This window comes from Chenopodium quinoa, unplaced genomic scaffold (genome assembly GCF_001683475.1).
Source record: "Chenopodium quinoa cultivar QQ74 unplaced genomic scaffold, ASM168347v1, whole genome shotgun sequence".
Taxonomy (NCBI): Eukaryota; Viridiplantae; Streptophyta; class Magnoliopsida; order Caryophyllales; family Amaranthaceae; genus Chenopodium; species Chenopodium quinoa.
In genome coordinates this window covers 2193595-2214150 of record NW_018742381.1, presented here as the reverse complement: position 1 = coordinate 2214150, position 20556 = coordinate 2193595, and the positions used below count along the sequence as shown (strand labels likewise).

Here is a 20556-nt window from a genome sequence, read left to right as displayed (position 1 = left end):
ACTTTATTTCACTCGATTTATCATCTGATCCATATCCATGAATAATAGGTGGATCAAATATGGATAATGGCAAATTAGGTGATGAACGGATCGGATGACGGATGGATCGTTGGTAGATGAAGGTGGGTGAAGCATCCATTACCACCCTACATTTAAAAGAACAATATTTTGTAACACTTGTAGCGTTGTATGATTCAAATTAGGTGCCTATTATTTGGATTAAAACCAAATTATTAATTCGATAGATTGAATTTTTTGGATTGGATCAGATTGATTTTCTTTGGATCCAAAAAATAAAAATAACCGAAATAATTTTTAGATTGGATCAGATTGATCTTGTTTGGATCCAAAAAATAAAAATAACCGAAATACGAAAACCGTGATTTTATAAATAAAGATTGTTTATATTAATCAAGTAAAACTATGCTTTTAATTAATTAATATTAATTATGTAAAACTATGTTTTTAATATTTGTATTAATCATGTACAACTATGATTTCAAAATTTGAATTTTTATAACTGCATTTTAATTTTTGTAATCGCATTAGGTACTAAAAGCTTGCAACATATTTTAATTCAGAATTTCAGATTTGATCCAAATAATCGAATTACTGATGGTTTGAATTTAATAAAAAATTAAGATTGAATTGAATTTGAAAATTAAAAATCAAATTTTATTTCAAATCCGATTGAATTTGACCTAAATCTAAATCGAAACTCAATCGAACCCAGCCCCTACCCTACCCAATCCCAATATCCCCCCAAAAAAGTTCTGCTCGTTTAAAAAATAAAATAAAATATCTCTTCAACTTCTTTTTTTTTTTCTCTCTCTCTCTCTCTTCAATTTTTGATATTAAGTCATCACTTGCTGACTTGCATGTCTTTCTCTCTCCTCCAAAACCGGCGTCAATTTCACCGGTGACATCATCGTCGTTTCGTTGTCTCTGTCTAAACTCCACCATTTCAATCGTCTCAACTTCACCTGCAAAATCCCCTAATCTCTACTAACAATTCAATTTTTGGGATTTAGGGGTAATCACTCAAACCCTAGATCTCAATTTTCGCGTTTGACAGTTGTTCGTGTTCTTCAATTGATTTCAAAATTTAATGAAGTTGAAGTCTTTTGAACGTATCTATTAATTAATGGTAAATTATTTTTCTTAAAAATTGTGTATTTTTAGTATTTATTTATTTGCTTATACATGTATTTGGTTGCTAAGTTGGTCAATTTGAGCAGGGTGCTGAATGCAAAATGATCTCAGAATCAGTTGAGTTGGTTATTTGCCAAAATGGAACTGATGAGCAGCTTAATGGAAATATCGACACGGCCTCGGCCACGGCGAGTGTTTGCTCTCGCTCTGATGCAAGGGTATGTACAACTAGTTATTGGCCCGGGCAATGCCCCAGTTAGTTAAAACAGTGTATTGAAAAGAATGTTCATTGGTTGTGTTTATTTGTTGTAGAAGAAAAAGGAAAACCGTAATAGAGAAATGACCCTAGAAGATATCTGTAATAACCCGGATGAATTGATTGATGATGATGAAGATGATCTTGATTGGGAGCCGTTTCCCGTTCGAAGGTGGTCTTGCATTAATTGCACAATGCTTAACCCGGATGGTGTTGTTTTGTGTGAGACATGCAAGGAGCACAAGGAATCTGGAATTCTTAAGCATGGATTTTTTGCTTCACAAGGGGCTGCTCTTTCTCCACTTGACTTGCAAGTAAAAGAAACCTTTACAGGTGCGAGTTTGTTGTGCATTTTTTTTTTCTTTGACGTGTAATTAATTTTATTGTGTTTAGTTGTTTAGATACAGTGGAATGGAGATAAAAGTGAGAGCAACAATGAAATGGGATTTGGATTCTCGAAACTTAGACTACATTTGGTTTACTAGACAACTTTTGATGTACAAGTATCTAATTATTTTGTAAGTACCAATGTACCATCATCAAAAACTGAATTTGATAGTGGACGGGAAATCATTATATTAACTGTACTTCGTTGATTCATAAAACTAAATTATCTAGAGAATTTCCATGGTAATGTGAAATTACTACAAACAAAATTATTTAGAGAATTTCCATGGAAATTTGAAATTACTCCAAACAAAAGGTTAAAATTTTAAGGATAAAGCATAAAAACCTGTATGTTGATGCATTTTTAATGAGAATAGGTGAAGGAATACACATTCTCGGATATTGATCTTATAAGTAGGCTTGTAGGATGAGGGTGGAGTTTAGTTTACATCATTCACTTCTTGAAACCTGAATTTTTCTTTCGTAATAGGGGGAAAAAAACATACTTCAACTTAACAATTGTGAACAAGAAAGCTTCAAAGGAATGGTGAAACGGGCTGCCTTTATTTCATTAAGGATAGAGTTTATTTTGAGCTATTAAAGAACGTTTTCGGAATGCACATAAGGCTTATCTTAGTGTGTAAGAAAACTCACATATATCCCACTTTTTTTTTATTGCATAAAGCATAGACCAAACCAAGTTCAATGTGACACTAGGGTCAATGGTGACATTTGAAACCTGGGTGTACTTAATCGGGGTATGTGAAGTAAGAGGTAGGGTTGCAAAAGGAAATATAAGACTTGTACCTAGCCCTCTTCTTTCGTTTGCATGGTCTCTGATTTTATAGGGCCATCAACTTTGCAAATTTAGAAAGTGTCCGGGAGCATATAATAAGAGCTTAATTTTATAGTCCTCTTCACTATAGTTTTGTGTTATGACAATCAAAAAGGAGGCTTGATTGTTTTAATATTCAGAACCTTAGAGGATGATGCATTCAATGCATTAGAGTGTCTCCTTCTGCCATTAGCTAATAATTCTGATTTTTCCTCTGTGTTTTTGTCAAAATATTTTGTTTGATACATTGGAATGAAGCTATTCTGCTCAAGTTTGTGGTCAGCTAAGGTGATTTATATACTATATTCTTCGATTCTTGGGACTCTTCTAATTTTATTCTCTTTTGTGATTTATGAAATTTCGAGGCTAGACATTGATAGTCATATTGTCATCAGGAGAAAGAATGAGTTGAAAGCTTTCTTTCTTCATAATGTTTGGTGTGGTGAACAACCCTTGAAAGCTCAATTGCCCACCTTTGTATAATGTGGCACCCCTTAAAGGTGCTACAATGGGCTAGGTGGTATCATAAAACAAGTATGATAGGTGCTAGTAGTAGGGGGTATTGTTTTATAAAAGTAATTCTAATGGAGATAGTGGGTAGTTTTTTATTATTTTTTATTTTTAAATTGAATGTGAGTATGAGACCATTACTTTATAATAGGGAAGTGGAGAAATGCATTAAAATATTAGTGTCTTTCCTATTATAGAAGTGTAAAATTAAGTCTAGGAGAAAGAGTATAATTTGAGAATCTTTCACAATTGGGGTAAAGTCATTGGATTTTTAATTAACTGTAGTCACAAAACTTATAGACTTTATATTAGTGAATCGAACATGGTTGGTATAAAATCAAATACATCCATACTCATTAAATACCTATATATCAACGCCCATTTGTTTGTCAACTCACCATTAACCTTACTTGTATAAGGTCATTACCCCATCACTCACTTAGGTATCAATGTCCACGTATTTATAGTATTAGCGTATCAACTCACCTTACATTTTCAAATTACAATCATACTCACCAGGGCCGGCTAAGGGTCTGTTTAGGGCCTGTTCAAACATACCCTTAGCACAGGGCCCCAAAATCTCCATAGCCCAATTCACCTGAAGCCCAATTCTTAAGTAAAACAAAAAGTCTGACTTTCCTCACAATGTAAACGGCTCAATCCTTCCGTCTTCCTCTGATTCATTCATCCACTCTCATCGATTCAAATGCTCATTATTATTTAATGTGACATTCTCCTTGAAAATTGTAGAATCTTACATCCTCATCCATCAATTTCTAACGTCTCATAAATTTTCTTATTTTACCCAAAAAAATTTGTAAACTTTCTTGCCTTATTCAATCTGTTACAAAGATTATGAGGACTATATTCTCAATTTGTAAATTGCTTCCAATGGAGGAATTAGTTTCATGTTTTCCTAAATTAAATCACCTATTGTTTGTATATCAAACAATTAAAATTTCACCCCTATAAATCTTCTCCCAATATAGTATTTTCTTTGATTTTCTTTGATAAATACTCCGTAACCATTAATATCAGTACTCAATTTAATTTTGAGTAAAAAACGAAATTTAAGATTTGTTTAAAACCGAATTGGAAATTAGTTGTTAAGATTCAAAGTACAACACTCAAGGGAATTGAAATAATAAAACTCTAAAGCCATTGACGCCATGCCTATATATGAGGTATCACTGTATATGCATCATGTACTACCTTTTTATTCTTTTTATTTTTTTTTATAAAGAATTTCATATTTATGAATTGTCAATTTGCCCTTTTTAAAGTAGAAATTAAGAGAAATGCTGAATTTAGTGCTCCTTGCAAAGTTGCGATTGAGCCGCTCCTGTCTTGTGTCAATGGGTTGGTTGGAATTGTTTGATGAGTTTGCTTTAAAAAAAAATGGGGTAGAATAAATAGTTTTTTTTAATTAGTTTGATGGTTTTATTACCTTTTACAGTTCAAATAAAGTAGTTTGAGACATTTGAGTTCTGTAATATGATATGATGGTATTTTAGAATAATTTCAAATAAATAAAATTGTATATAGTATAATTTACTAGGGCCCAATTTCTAATTTTAGAACAGGGCCCCTAAAATGTTTAAGACGGTCCTGATACTCGCCGAGCATTTAATGTATTTATTTATTATTTTTTATAATGACAGTCCTAGATGTTCTCACTCATGTATATATGCAATTCACTAAAGTTCAAATATTTTTTTTATAAGCATCCAATGTTACATTCCTCATATTTAATATATTTTTCTGATATGAACATAAATTTACAAATGCTGTCATAATATTTTCGAAGTATTAGCATATCAACCCACCTTACATTTTCAAAGTACAACCGTACCCGCCAACTTTAAAATGCAATTAATTTTTCGAAATGGCTGCTCTAGATCTTTTTCCTATGGGGTATATATTGATAGGAGTTTCTATCGCTTAAATCTTGTTGCTTGAAAAACAATTGCATTGCACTATGATTTATTTTTTGACTGTTCTGCACCAAATTGGGGTCCCTTTGATTGCTTCAAGGCCCTGTCCTGGTTGATGCACTATAAATTATTTTTTTTTGTATATGCAAAAAAGCATTTATGGATTTTTGTAGAATGCTTTCGATATCTCTCTAAATGTGGTTTATTGTAGATGAGTTCTTGTGTTAAATTAATTCGTTGGTTAATTGGTTTGAAAAGCTTGTATTTTTTAGGATGTAATTTCATTGTTCTTCTTTGAAGTCATGATAAATTTCTCATGTTTCAATTTCTACAGAATCTGTATCTGATATTGCAGCTGCTAGGTGCTCCACTGCAATAGGTTTTGATGAGAGAATGTTATTGCACTCAGAAGTATGCTTTTACCCCTGATTATCACGCTCTTCTAGCTTTTGGTAACTAGTTCTGTATTCACTTATGTGTTTAGGCATCATAGCTAATATATGTAGTCCATGATTTTTTTTGGATGTACAAGTCCCTTAGCTGGCTTACTGAGGTGATGTTGAAATTGCAGTATTTGGGTTATATAGGCCTGGGTATTGGCATATGCTTGCATTTCACTATTGTCACAACAATGTGTATTTCAGTGCTCAAAGTGATGAAGTATAATGCTTGTAGCTTCTTTGAAATTCTTCTTCAACTCTTTGAAAAGAAAATTGTAATACTAGCTATTTGCTATATAACTCTTAATAAGTGAGCTTATAATACTGGCTATTTGCTATATAACTTTCATAAGAATGTCTTAAAGTATTTTGTGCAGATGTCCATCTTGTGGATGTTTTTGCTAGAGTAATGATGTATTGTGTGTTTGTGTGTGCATGGGAGATAGATTGTAGGTTTTGTAGAGATTGGATGGCTGGAAGAGTTCTTCTCCCTGGGTGGTAGGATTGCACCGTATATTCTTGTTTAGCGTGCTCTCTATTGCCTCTCTTATTATCTGTTTGGGTAATGATTTACACCTGCTGAAGTGGGATCTGATTTGTCAACTGAAAGTTGGAGGTCCAGAGATTGGAAGGATGGTCTTTTTTGTTCCAAGTATGCTAGTTTTGCTTGATTGATGTTTGTGGTGTATTGTATTTGAATTCCCTTTTGTATCACATCATCAGGAGGAAAATCTGGATTCAAATATGGACTATCAAAGGATAGGGATGCACTTTAGGCTACTAGTGCTTACATGTCCGTGGAAATTGGTTTCTTTCATGATCAATGCTTTTATTTTGTGCTGTCAGTTTTGTGATAGGTCTATGCTGATATATTATCTTTGGAAGGATGCTTAGAGAGAAGACCAGTTTACCTGTTTCTATTCTCATTGTCTTTTCTTCAATTTTCTGTCCATGAAGATGCTCCTGTATTTGCATTTTTTTTGCCCCTTGGTTGTTTAACCTGGTTACGATGATCCCCCTGTTCTGTATCTCTGCCAATTTGAATCGGAAGACTGAGGTTCCTGTTCCTCTTGCTGTGAGAGCTTTTGTAGGGATGCTAGCTTTGACTAGGTTTTTTTTTTTTGGTCTGTTGTTGCTGTTTAATTGGTGCCAACAGAAAACCTTGGCTTGCATATCATGCTTCATTTCTTGGTGGTAAATGTCTATTTGGAGGAAATTGTTGGGGGAGTTGTTTCAAATGTACTCTGAGGGGTTTAGGTTGATGAAAGAAAATTAGCTACGACTCACTGCTTTTATGGAAATTGTGGTTTCTTGTTAGAATGTAATTGACATATCTTCTCAGAGGCCACTCTTGCAATGGCTTTTGGGATAGTGTTATTTATTTAGCTCCTTGAGTTTAGGGGAAATGGGACTTTCTGTAATTCAATCTTGATTAAGGACGTCTTGTCAACCTGCATCGTAGACTAACTCTAGTATATACATTCCATAAATTATTTTTCTGTAAATGAACAATTTTTTTTCTTAATCATTCTTTTTCATGCTACATGCGCATTTGTGGCCTTGCAGAGAGCTAAATTCAGTTCAATTAAAAAACAAGGATAATTACCCCATGAGAATTGTCCTGGGCCAAAGTGGAAGTAGGTGGTCACCCTTCTTCTAAGCAAAAGCTACTGCTTGCTTGATTGATTTGAAAGAAAGCAAGTCGTTTTCTGAAGGATGCTTTATAATGAATCTTTGAATGTTTCTCTTGGTTTTTCCTTGACAACTGATCTTATTTGGTGGTTTCTATGGCAATAGGTTGCAGAAAAGGTCTATTCTCATCCAGAAAGACCTGATCGTCTACGAGCAATTGCCGCTAGCCTTTCTACAGCAGGTCCCATATTGCACTCTTCTTATTTTTGGTTATGTCTTCTTTTCTCTTCTGTTTGTGATGGATGTCAGAGCATGTTTCACTATTACTTTTTTTTTTTTTTTTTTTTATAATTAGTTTCGAAGATATTGCAATTTTTTTTGGTGTATGTAGGAATCTATCCTGGCAAATGTCGTCCTATTGGTGCTAGAGAAATAACTAAAGAAGAACTATTGAAGGTAATCATTTACTTATGATATGTTGCTGTAACTCTTTGATTGCCTTTATAGGTGCATGCTTCATTTCTGGCATTTCTGCTAGTAATCGTACAATGTAAACTGTGGATATGTTTCAATATAACTGGTTTGATTGTGATATCTCTTTCAATGGTCTTGGACATATGCTTTTGTTCCATTGAACATTTGAGAGTAGGACATCAAAAGGAACTATGTTCCTTGAAAAGTGAAAAAAAACTGGGGAATTGAAAGGCTTGCTCAAGGAATATGTTAATAAATATAAATACGAATGCAATACATTGCTCAAGAAAAAGGCTGTCTGGTATGATATTTGTACTTTGCCTTATTAGGACCTGGTTATTGTAGGGGGTTGAGGGGCAAGTGTTTTTGTCCTATTTATAGACACATGAGGTTGCCTCTCTTTCTTACTTTCTTTCATTCCTTGGGTAGTTGACCTTTTAGGTAGATCAAGAAAATTCTCTACCAGTGCAAACACCATGAGGTGATCCTTGGGTTGTGTTTGTTGAAGTTGCTATGTAGATGTGTTAGATGTATCTTTATTATTCCTATTCAAAATGAAAACTTGTATTCATTGTGAACTACATGATTTAAGCTTTTGTACTTTAGTCACATGTCAGTAGCAACGAAAAACATTCCAATATCAAGTTCATTTCCTTACCTAGCGGCTAGCGGACATTAAAGGTTCATTTTCTTGTATAGCAGATTGAATACAATGCCTAGTTATGGTATCAGAAAAGAAGATAAATAATAACAATAACAATTTTCTTATGTCACTAGCAATAATCATTATTCCAGTATGCAAGTTTATTTCCTTATCTAGCTGACAATAAAGGTTCATTTCCTCATATAACAGATTGAATACGATGACTAGTTGTGGTATAAGAAAAGAAATAGTAGTAACCTATTGAGCTTATGCTATTATCTGTGGGTGACAATATGACCAAATGGGTTAGATGTCTTGTATAGTTGTTCATGTACCCATGTTTGTTTCTTTTCCTAAAGCTTAGCTGTCTAGGTAGGATAGGAAAATAAGATATATGATGTGCTCACTGTTTTCTGATTTCTGAATGCGCTTCTAAATTTGGGCTCTTACATGTTTGTTTTTTGATGGATGAATAACCGTTAGCTAGTCATAGCCATAATATTTTGCATTTTTACAGGGCCATCTGTTCTTTTCTCTCATTGAATTATTGGTGCATGATGTGTATCTTCAGGTACATACTATGGAGCATATAAATGCCGTTGACGTCACCGAGAAAATGCTTTCTAGGTCTTCTTCTGTTCCTTGTATCTTATTATTTATTTTTCTCTTACTTTTTCCTCTCGGATCTTGCATTCATGAATTGTCATTGGATAAGGGTTTTCATTCTCCAAGTTCCCATACCTGCTGTGTCAATCTGTTTTTTTGTTAGAGATGTGTAGGAAGACGGATTTTTATCTTCATAATTTTCCTGAGCTGAAGTATTTTTCACAGCATTCGCTACTTTGTAGCTGCTGCTGAAATGTAATCTGTTCACAGAATATTAACTATAAACCTTTTGGACGAGCTAATTGAGTAATTCTAGATCTCCTTGTATGGATTGTGCATAGTAGGATTTGGGAGGAGTGGATGCATGCAGCTTGGCTAGTTAAGTTGAATGCTAAATTATACTTGTCTATTCTTAGCAATCTTCATTTTATGTAGAATACCTAGTCCCTTTTATTCATGTTAAGCCCTATTTTTATGTTGCCTTGCCTGAATTCAAAGCTAACATAAGAGCTGCCAAAAAGCATCTGTGTAAGCTTTGGAGGTTTGAATAATCAGACTTTATATGCATAAATTATAATGGTTAATCATTTCCATTTGATTCATTTCAGTATCTGATTAAGATCTAGAGGTTTGAATCAATAGACTTCTTATTGATAGTGGTTGAGCCTTTTTGCTTTGCTTTTTTGAGTTCTGTTCAATCTTTGCGCCACGTGACATTCATATGGAAATTGCATTTGGGTCGTTTTATTTGGTAAATTAATACTATCTGTATTGTTAGCAGATGTTCAACCCTCTTTAGTTCTTGATCTTGTAAAACTCATGCATATCCTGAGTGAGTGGCCCTTTGGCATGTCACTTAGACACATACACATCCTTAGTTAAAAAATTAATGGCAGTGATTTCTGTTTGAAAGAGTACTAGTTTCTTTCCCTTAGATTATGCTTTATCTCATTAATTAAGTACTATCTTAGGAAAATAGAAAATAGCTGTATCTATATCTGATTAAGAAATTTAATTTAATTTTGTTAATTGTCATGTACAAGGAGTTTGAGACATGTCAAAAACATTACACAATCTTAGTCTTAAAAGGCATCAGGTGCACTTAAGTACCGAGGCGCTGTCTTGGCCTTTTGGGTATAAGGAGAACTTTAAATTCCAAATAAATCAATTCTAGAACAAAAGAAACACGTTTTGTACTCAAAACAGCATAATAATTACACCCGCCTTTGCTTAGGAGCGAGGATTAGCACTTCTGCGTGGCGTGAGGTGCATATGGGTGATTTGTCTTTTTCTTTACAATATGTGGTAAAAAATGCATCTGGGTGATTTGTACTCAAACCTTATGGAATGTGTTGCACCTGAAGGTTTCAAATAAAAGGTTAAGAAAACAAGCCCTTCATATGTCCGACTTTTCAACTTGTGGTTCTGAAGTGCCTTTTGAGTGACATTTGGTGTGTTGATTGAATTTAAAGATCCATTATATTGTTCGGGCTACTTTCTCTAGATGTTTTATAATTGGCTTGAAGAGAAATTAAGAGCTTCATAAGTTTTTGGGTTCATTCATAAAACTCTTTTCCTCTGGAAAACAAAGAGTAAGCTAAATTTCCTGTAACAGACGGATTGGTGCAAATGTCTGCAAATCATTCTGTGATTCTCGAGTTTTCTTAAAGGGTTAATATTTCTGAATTTCTTCCAAGGAAATCCAATTGCATAAAATTGAGTCTGTTACAAGGTTCTAAATAAAGAAACTTTAGTCTAGCTGGTAGTTAAACTCTTTGTGCAAATAAGGAAGAGTTGGTTATCCTCTTGTTTGTTGTTTCGGGGCTTGTTCCCTGCAGCATTTGTGTATACCTTTATTTATGTGTTTAATAACCACGGATGTATATGTGAGTTGTTGGAGAAGGATAAGCAAAGCTGGATTGGTTACATTTGGAACTGCTCCTTTTGAGAAGATGTTGACTAGTTGATTCATGTTTTAAGGGAATGAATATGAGATTTCGTTAACATATTTCTCAGGTTAATATATTCTTCTTGTTAAGGATCTTGTATGGTTAGCAACGACTGCTAATTGAGCATTACTTATATTTCTTTGGCATGTAAGCCAAGCCATGCAGGACTCACAACCTTCACTTCTGGTTTTTGCCAGCTATGTTTGTTCATGAATCATGACCATCTTCTATACATATTCAATCTCATAGGTGTACAATGTTATCTTTTGTTGCTTGTTTAGATAATTAATACATGTATTAGTTGGTTGGTTACTTGAAGAAGGATGTTTTGCACTGACCAGTATGTCATCATCAATCTTCAGCTATTTCACTCCTGACACATATGCAAATGAGCATTCTGCGCAAGCTGCAAGGCTTGCAGCTGGTTTATGTGCTGATCTTGCTTCTGACATTTTTTCTGGACGCGCCAAAAATGGATTTGCCCTGGTAGAAGTTCAATTTTCTTTGGAGTTCTTAGAAATTTGATACCTGGAATCTGTCACTAAAAGTGCTGTATTTAATTTGATGCATCAGATTCGGCCTCCTGGTCATCATGCTGGTGTACACGAGTCCATGGGTTTCTGCCTCCACAATAATGCAGCAATTGCTGCATTAGCTGCTCAAGTTGCTGGAGCCAAGAAGGTCTTGATTGTAGATTGGGTAATACTACATACTATCGTTTCCTAGTTGCCAGCTGCTACTTTATATGTAAGATCTTCAGGTGCTAATCATTTTTTTTGGGGTGTCTGCAGGATGTACACCATGGAAATGGTACACAAGATATATTTGACAAGAACAAGTCGGTGAGCCCTAGAGAGTTTAATTTTGATTTCTCTGCTTCTCTTGTTGATGTCTCTGAGTGAGCCTGTTCTTGCATGCAGCTCTTACATGCAGAACAGTATGTTTGTTTAGGACCTCTTTGACTGTGTGGCTCTTTTTTGTATGCCCTCTTTTATCGTGTAGATCTTGTTTTGCTCAAGCTAGGTTATATTTGTTTCACCTTAAAAATAGTAAATCTAAAAATAAGAAGTAAATTCAGTTTCAGTCAGTAAATATCATTTTTTTAAAAGTAAAAATCATGACTTCACATAACAAAATATACTTGTGAATCAGTAAAAACAATTTCTAATCTGTAAAATCAGTTGCAAGAAGTACAAATCAGTTTTATAAAGTAAAATCTGTTAAATTTGTAAACATAATCACTTCAGTAGAGTTTTGGTGCAGAAAATCAGTTTAATTTGTTACTTGACTTATTATATGTTAAAATTGAATTAATGACTGGACTAGTAATAATATTCAAAGAGTATGTGAACTTACTCATGTTTTTCTTTGTGCTCCTTGGTTAACTCAAGTAAAAATGGATTTGTGCAATTAAGCATATTAAGTGTTTGACAAAGCCTTATAGAAGCATCTTCAGTGGCCTTGATGCCTTGTTTGTTCTTTGTATAATGGTGCTACTTGATATAAATTTTGCATGAAACATTCGACGTGTTGCAGGTTTTGTATATTTCGTTGCACAGACACGAGGGAGGCAACTTTTATCCTGGAACTGGGGCAGCCCATGAGGTATTTTCTTGTTCTTGGTCTTTAGTTATTTCTGGTGTACTGCTATGAAGCACAGATAAATAACAATGAATTGTGAGAAATTAGGGACAGGATGCAGAAATTGGGTCATTCTAGGTAGATTATAAAGTTGCGCCAATGAGGATGAGAAAGTTTATTTGGTGACAAGGATTTCTTTCACAAAAGACAGTTTAGAACAATTGAACCTTCCAACCAGTTGTATGTCACTTAAGAGACATAAGCTTGAGGAGAGAGGGTTGTTGAACATAATTCTATATGTGTCCCTCAACCTCTTGTTGTCACAGTTCACAATAGTAGCTTTTATTAGCACATGATGGAAAACTATGAATTATGAGCAACACATGAAATACTCGTGAAAAGCCTGTGTATGCTTCCAGTCGTGGGTGCAGAAGATATTGTAGCAGTAAATAAGTTAGGTGGACCTATATATAGTCATGGTTTCATGCACAACAAGATGTTGATTGGCTAGTTTAATCATGTGTGCTGGGGTTGAAGATGGGAGTGGGTCTAAGCCTATTTGTTGGGCATTTGTGTAGGTGGTTGATTTGTCAGCTTTGATATGTGCATGTGTTGTGCTCAAAGAAAACATATATCTTAAAGTGTGGATGTTGTGTGAAGCTCCGGTAAGGAGGCTTGGAGAGTGGTAAAGTGATGGAATCGTGAGGTGTACGGGATGACCAAAGAAAATTTGGAGGAGGTGATTAAGATTGATAAGTCTTTTGGGGATTGTGGAAAATATGCGTTGTATAGGGTGGAGTGGAGGAGAAAAACACCGAGGACATGTCTTGACATAATTAATATTATATATATCATTGTGTTTTGCAAACTCTATTTATTTCCTTTGTTAATTTTGTGTGTTATAACTTGCATGTCTTTCCTTTCTTTATAACCTTTTATCCCTCTTGTAAAAAAAAACTTTTCAAATTTTATATTCATATCCTCTTTTTGGGTTTCACTAAAAAAAAAAAAAATTAATTTTTTATTTTTTTACCCAAAAGTTTTTCCCGTCCAATTTTATATTATCACTTCTCTCTTTCTTCATTCAAATTTTTGCGGACAATCCTTTATGATGATTCATGTTAGATTGTTAGCCAACCCCATATCATTTGGGATTAAAGCTTTGTTGCCATTGTGTTAAGATGGGAATGTGTAATTTATTGTTGGAACCTTGTTGGTGGTCTTTCTTTCTTTAGGCAAGGTTTGTGAAAGATTTTGTTTGGATGTGTCATTTATTGTGGGAACTTTGTTGTTGTTTCTTTCTTTATTGATAGATTCCGTTTACCCTTTTGGTTTAAGATAGGGAGTGCAACACCTTGTTCAAAATGGGGTTACTTTTACAATATGGTACAAATATAAACTCCATAAGGCTTGTAATGATTGTCATTGTCCTCTTTTGTTTAATGCGAGAGATGCAATGGCACCAAAGGCTACTTTGCCCTCGAGGCAGTCTTATTTTTGTTTTCTTTGAGGTAAGAAGAGCAGATATTATATGAACCATATTGTCAATTAACTAGACCAATTCAAGATGAGGTTCCATGGTGTATGTTGTTTGCAGATGATATTGTCTTGGTGGATGAAACTAAGGATGGGGTTAATGCTAAGTTGGAGCAATGGAGGCAAAGGTTGGAATCTAGAGGGTTTAAGCTAAGTCGAAGTAAGACTGAATATTTGGTATGTCGTTTTGGTACTTAAAGGGGGACAAGCAATAAAGTGGTGAGTTTGGATGGAAAGGATTTGACCATGAGTGAATATTTTAAGTATCTTGGGTCGATCATCCAGAAGAATGGTGACATTGATCAAGACGTGGATTAAGTCGGGGTGGCTTAAATGGAGAGCGGCCACGGGAGTGTTATGTGACCGAAGCATTCCCTTACAGTTGAAGGGAAAATTCTACAGGACTGTCATAAGACCAGTGTTGTTCTATGGTACAGAATGTGGGGCCTCTAAGAAGGAGCACATTAAAAAGATGGAGGTTACGGAAATGCGCATGTTAAGGTGGATGTGTGGGGACATTCTAAGAGATAGAATCAGAAATGAGGTTGTTCGCAAGAAAGTAGGTGTGGCAGATATTGCAAACGGAGACCCGAAGGTGCACCGGTGCGAAGAGTGGAAGAGTGGGACCATGGAGGGGTTAAACGAGGGAGAGGGAGACCCAAAATGATTTGGTTGGAAGGAGTTAGGAAGGATATGAAGTGTATAGATTTGCATGAGGATGAAGCATTGGATCGTAAGGGATGGAGGAGGAAGACTTAAGTCGATGACTACACGGAATAATCAAATTTGGTTCCTGTTAGCCGACCCCACTTATGGGATTAAGGCTTTGATTGATTGACATATTGTCAATTAAGCGTCTAACCAAATTTTGGCCAAGGAAGCATACCTTACCATAAAAAGATGTTCAATGGTGTTTATGATGACAGCTTTATGTGGTAGCTCTGAAGCATAAGCTTGAGGTGCCAATATTCTAATTTGTCACGCCTATTTGTACTTTGTTGTTCAAAATTCAAGAACCTAATTTTTCTGCAGGTTGGTACCATGGGTGGTGAAGGCTACTGTGTGAATGTTCCTTGGAGCTGTGGAGGAGTTGGTGACAATGATTACATCTTTGCATTTCAACATGTCGTGCTTCCAATAGGTGACTACCAAACACTACCAATAGATAAAAAAAAAGTACTAATTAATGCTTACAATTTGCAAAGCACTGTTATGCACCTACCGGCACCGTAGCCTCCCATCAGAGCCACTTACTCATGACGCGAGTACCCGAAGGGAAATATGAGAAATATAAATGAAAGTTGTTATGCATACTGTGGTGTCAGAATTCTGTTAGAACTTAAAAGTGAGAGAAATGGGGAATGTTAGGAATTGAATAAAAAGAGAGAAATGGGTAAGGCCAGAAATTGTAGGCTTCCACTTATAATTTTCTGAATAATCCTACTACTCCCCCCTTCTCTGCTATTTATCCCTTTCTCAAACCCCTATATTGCTACCTAGTAACATTAATATTGCTGATACTTGCCTGTATTCATGCTGCCAAATTAGTTGCTTTTCCCACCCACTACTTGGTGTTGGCACAACCCTTCTGCTGTCTGCTCTGCTACATGCTCAGGTTGTTGTATGAGCTGCTGCTTGGTTTGGCATCTACTGTATGTGAGTAGCACAGTTTGCGGTTGGAATTTATCACAGGAGTGTCCCAGCCTCTTGAGACTCAAAATTTTGGAATTTTGTTGATACAGTCACCCCCATCCGTCCTTCCCTTATATTCATCTTTTCTTTAACATTCATCTGCAATTTGCTGATTATCTTTCACAAATCTCATTTGTAACAAGCACACCACTTATTCCAAAATATTTTCATGTCCTTAGATCATCTTTAAAGAATATTGAGTTTGGCATAGATCAACATAGGTAGTGCTATTGAATCAAGAATTTATTTTGGGGAAATGGTGCGGATTAAATGCAAATCTAGGCATTGCCCATTGGTACACTGACTTGTTTTTTTGTATTGATTAGTCATTCTATTCAATGTATTCTTCAATTACCCTAAAAGGGCATGAAAATTATCATATGCGTATCTAAGAGGAGACAGAAGTTGACTCTTAAATATTCTGAAGTTACTTATTCCTTTAACTATCACGTCAGCAGGATCCTTGGACATTCATCTATTATGATGAAGTATATGGATTTATGCAAGAGAATGCTATAATAATGTTCTCCAAAATTTCTAATTTTGAAAAGGCTGAGAAGTCTTGCCATTTTGTGCAACTGCTGTGCAGTTATTCTTTTGCACCAATTGCCTTAAGATAAAATTAAGCTGTGAGATTTTTTTTTTTTATTTCATGTTTTCATCAGTGTTTCCAGGACTCCAGTACAAGGCTTGATTATAAGGTACTTGTCCAATTTGTTATGATTCATAAATTTGTTGCATGGGGACTTTGTTTTGAATTGTGGATTTGGTACTGGAATGACTTTTATATGATACTTGTTACAATTTACTTTTTCACAGATTTCCTTGGTTTGTCATTTTTACTCGTTAAATGTAAGCTTGCAAGTTTAACAGCCCCAAAAGATCACGTTATACAATTCCCCTAGTGAAAATATACTACAGCTTACCCTAAATTTTGAAGAACATATCTTCAGGTCGCTTTGAATGACTGTTGATTAGAAAGAATTAGGTTAGACAGGGATGAATCCCCTGGTGATCTTGATGACTTTTTATATTTATATGCTAAAGTTATATAAGAGTGCTTATGAACATTTTTTCTTTGCTGTTCTAACATTTCTAATAGATCTTGTAACCTTTATATTTGCAGCCCAGGAGTTTGCCCCTGATTTCGTTATTATATCAGCTGGATTTGATGCAGCAAGAGGCGATCCACTTGGCGGATGTGATGTGAGGACTATGATACTCTCCTAAAATCTGTAGGATATAATATTCCCCTGACATCAGTCATGTCCTGAATTCCTGATATTAGGTTTGCATGTAAAATGCTTGTAGGTCACCCCTGCTGGTTATGCTTGTATGACTGACATGTTGAATAGCCTTGCGGGAGGAAAGCTGCTTGTAATACTGGAGGGCGGGTAAGTGGTAAACTTGTTTTTTGGCCTTTGTTGTTTTTTTTTTTTAATGATGATAGTTACATGGTTATGCTTCATTTAATTCTGATTTCAGATATAATCTGCGATCAATATCGTCATCTGCAACAGCTGTAATTAAGGTACTTTTAATGTAAAGGCCCAATACACAGCCTTTTATATGTATATATGATTGTCTTAGCATGCATGCCGATTGGAGATTGAGTTGGGAGTCAGTTTGATTCTTAGCTATTCTTTGATAGCAATACTGTTGAGGCTCAGGGGCCTTAGATGTTGAAATTTACTTTTTAGCTGATGTAAACAGGAAAAGGAAGTATGAGAAAGCCCTAGAATCCGACGAAAAATTGTTGCAATCTTGAGAAAAAACACTTGTAAAGTTTTTTGATGAATTAGAGATCCGCCTCCCCCTTACCATCCCCCTCCCACATTCATCATCTATGATAGACACCTTGTTAATTGTATGACTTGGTGCGGTAGGAAATTGGTATTGATGTCACCTGGACTTGGGTATTGGTATGGTCTGATTAATTAACCTGGCTATTAAACTCCCATTACTAATTAAAAGCGAATTTCCGATATAACTATTATTGCACCTTTGATTTATCCTTTTCCATGTTCTCTTCCAGCAACATCAAACATCAACTTCCCCCTCGGCTCCTCCCCTTCTCTCCATCTTGCTTAATTAAACACCGCCCCCCCCCCCCCCTCCAACGACGCATCATTAATACAATGAATGAGCTAGCTTAGAAGTGTGCAATTCGGACTCCTAACACCTTGTTTGACTGATAATTACTGAGACCATTCAGAATAATAGTCTAATACCCTTCTGAGTCTTATTATGCTCTGGGATTTAAATCGTGTACCAAAAACATAAAGTCTAGATTAGTTGTTAAAAATAGTAAATCAGTTGTTGCAAATGCCTCTCACCCTGATGGCTTGACCAATGATGTCATCTTAGGTTCAAAAAACACCATGTGACTTTGCAACAGTCAGATTTACTTAAGCACTAGAGGAGAAAGAACCCCATATCACCCAATTCCATTCGAAAAACCCTAGCAATCTGTCACATGGCCCTTTTCACCTTTTCTTATAATTTTTTTGATTTATTTTTGACAGAAATCAATTAATTTTTTATATGTAAATAAATTGTGACTCACCTACGAAAGGATTTGTCATGAAATAAATGAGAAAACAAACTGCCTGTGGAAGTAATACAAATTAATGCATCTTAAAAATGAGATTTGTTTGATTTTGATTTCTATAATATTTTTTGTTAAGCTTAAATCAATTAAATGAAGTATAAACCATTAAGCTACCTGCTCTGCAAAGATTCTTGGCTGGTTTTAGAAAAAAGAATATGGAAATTAGTGAGTTTATTATTAAATGAGCACTTTTGTGCGCTATTAAACTCTAAGCAAGAAGCATATAAGGAAACAGTGCCATATGTGGATGTAAATTATAGCTACATCAATAGTTTGATACAGAGTATCTATGTTATCATAATGTGTGAATGCTTTTTTATGATTCTTTCCCAATTCTGGTGTTTTTGCACTGGTGTTTTACTAGAACTTCTCCATCAATTATTTCATTGTAAAGTAGGAGACATTCAAATTTACCTTTTAGCCTAATCGAAAAGTAAAAATTTATATATGTGGCCAGATTGCATTAAAGCTTGTGATCAGAATGGCATCACAGTGAGACTGTCGCAGCTGGTCAATCACAGTGTTGCACACAAAATTTGAATTTCATGCCTCTAGTATTAATGTTACATATATGAAGTATTTAGTAATGTCCTAATGTGATTTGTTTATTTTATTTATTTTATTTTATTTATTTATTTTTTTTTTTTTTTTTTTGTCAATTACATAATAATCTGTTTTTATTTTTATTATATTTATTTATTTTATCTGAAGGTTTTGCTTGGCGAAAGACCTGAGAACCAATTTAAAGGTGTTGCACCTTCCGCAGCTTGCATGCAAACTGTCTTGGATGTTTTGAATATCCAGACGAACTTTTGGTCAAGTCTTTCTGCCAACATCATGAAATTGCAGTCATGCTGGGAATCATACTTGGCTGGAAACAAAAGTGAGTTCGAAATTTGTGAACCCAGTATAGATTAGTCTATTTCCAAACATTTCCTATCCCTCCATGCATCCCCCCTTCTTCCAAACAAAGAAAAATAAATTTAGAAATGAGGTGATTTGGCATCTTCTTAGTTGCTAGAATCTTGGATATATTAGACTTTTAATGTGAAGGGGCAGTTTAGTAATAAAATAGCAGTCTTTAGTTGGGTAGTTTGAGGATCATGTAGACATGTTGGCTCGAGTTTGCCCCTGGAGTGGCCACACTGCTTTCAAGTGTGCCAATGACCTCTAGTCATCCTTATAATTTTTGTGTTTTGCAGGAAAAATTAAAAAAAGAAAACATCGAGTTGTAGCACCGCCTATCTGGTGGAAATGGGGAAGAAAAAGGTTTCTATATCATCTACATTGTCAGCGGTTTCGTGTTAAGCCCTAGTCATTTCGAGAAACTAATGTAATGCTAATTTCAACTACATTTATTCTCTGTTGATTTCTCATCTCTTGCAGCGCATACATGCAGCTAGATGGCCCTTAAAAGTTTAGTTTACATGGTTTTTGGGTAGGATTGTCCATGTAAATATATTTAGGTGTAGTTAAGCTGATTTTGTCACATGGTTTGCTCGTTAATCAGTTGAGTTTATCTCATGATTTGCTCATGTTTTAGTTAAAATTATTAATAAGCATGTTTATTATATAGATAATCTTACTATGTTTTATGCTTACTAGTCGTTGGAGCGCGATGCGCGCACTCCCCCAATCTTGCGAAATTAATCTCGACAAAGTGGTAGTGTGTTGTGATGTTTAAGCAATATATGTATGAGTATTTATTGTAAATCTAAAAGTTTTCTCATAAACAACCAAGGGATCTTGGAACATAAACCACAGTAAAAAAAATGTGTTCTGTTTTTGCAGATTAATGGACCATTTCCTTGTTTCTTTCAAGATATTTAGGACTGTCGAGCATTTAAACTTAAACAAATAGATATCAGATCTGAAGCTAATTACAAAAGGCAAGAAAAAAAATCATCAATCAAGACTTAAGAGTAGCATTGACTGTATGCAAGTATGCAGCCATCCACTGTGCTAAATGCCGCAATGCATTTATAAGTGTTATTGATAATAAGATTTTATAAAAGCTGTCATTAATTAGGGGTATGAATATGTATTGATAGGTGTGGAAAATTTGGAGTAGATTGTTAATGGTAATATGCATTAATTTGTTAATCTAATGTCAACGCCCTAAAAATAAGTTGACTTCTCAATTTTCTAATTTTTTCATTGAAATACTTGACAAAATTGTTAGTCACTAATAATCTATTAAAGACGGGTTATGTTCATGAGTTTAGATGAAAAAAGTCAAAATATATAATTAAAAAAGATAATTTTAAGGAATTAGGTACCCTGAGTTTTTTTGTTTTTTTTGATTTTTTTTTATTAAA

At 34.8% G+C, this 20556-nt stretch overlaps 1 protein-coding gene across 3 annotated transcripts; it reads left to right on the top strand.

Annotated features, from left to right (window-relative positions):
• Positions 1-797: 797 nt before the first annotated feature.
• On the top strand, positions 798-19809 carry LOC110698450 (histone deacetylase 15-like). Of its 3 annotated transcripts, none has more exons than XM_021875893.1 (17): positions 798-1147; positions 1239-1370; positions 1468-1741; positions 5409-5485; positions 7312-7387; positions 7538-7602; positions 8835-8890; positions 11181-11304; positions 11392-11517; positions 11610-11660; positions 12355-12423; positions 14968-15076; positions 16754-16833; positions 16939-17021; positions 17113-17158; positions 18950-19121; positions 19441-19553. In XM_021875893.1, exons 1-17 carry the CDS (start codon positions 1145-1147, stop codon positions 19551-19553), a joined length of 1656 nt encoding a protein of 551 aa, XP_021731585.1. In that variant the 5' UTR covers positions 798-1144. The 3 variants fall into 3 exon arrangements, with proteins under 3 accessions (XP_021731585.1, XP_021731592.1, XP_021731576.1); XM_021875900.1 differs by having other exon boundaries at positions 800-1033; positions 1465-1741; XM_021875884.1 differs by having other exon boundaries at positions 805-1147; positions 1465-1741; positions 19441-19809.
• The last annotated feature ends 747 nt before the right edge of the window (positions 19810-20556 follow it).

Bases quoted from the DNA above. Each gene is read 5' to 3' on its own strand.
- LOC110698450 (XM_021875884.1), top strand. The intron at 8,891-11,180 runs GTCTTCTTCTGT...ATCAATCTTCAG, and splicing joins ACCGAGAAAATGCTTTCTAG to CTATTTCACTCCTGACACAT. The intron at 11,305-11,391 runs GTAGAAGTTCAA...TTGATGCATCAG, and splicing joins CCAAAAATGGATTTGCCCTG to ATTCGGCCTCCTGGTCATCA.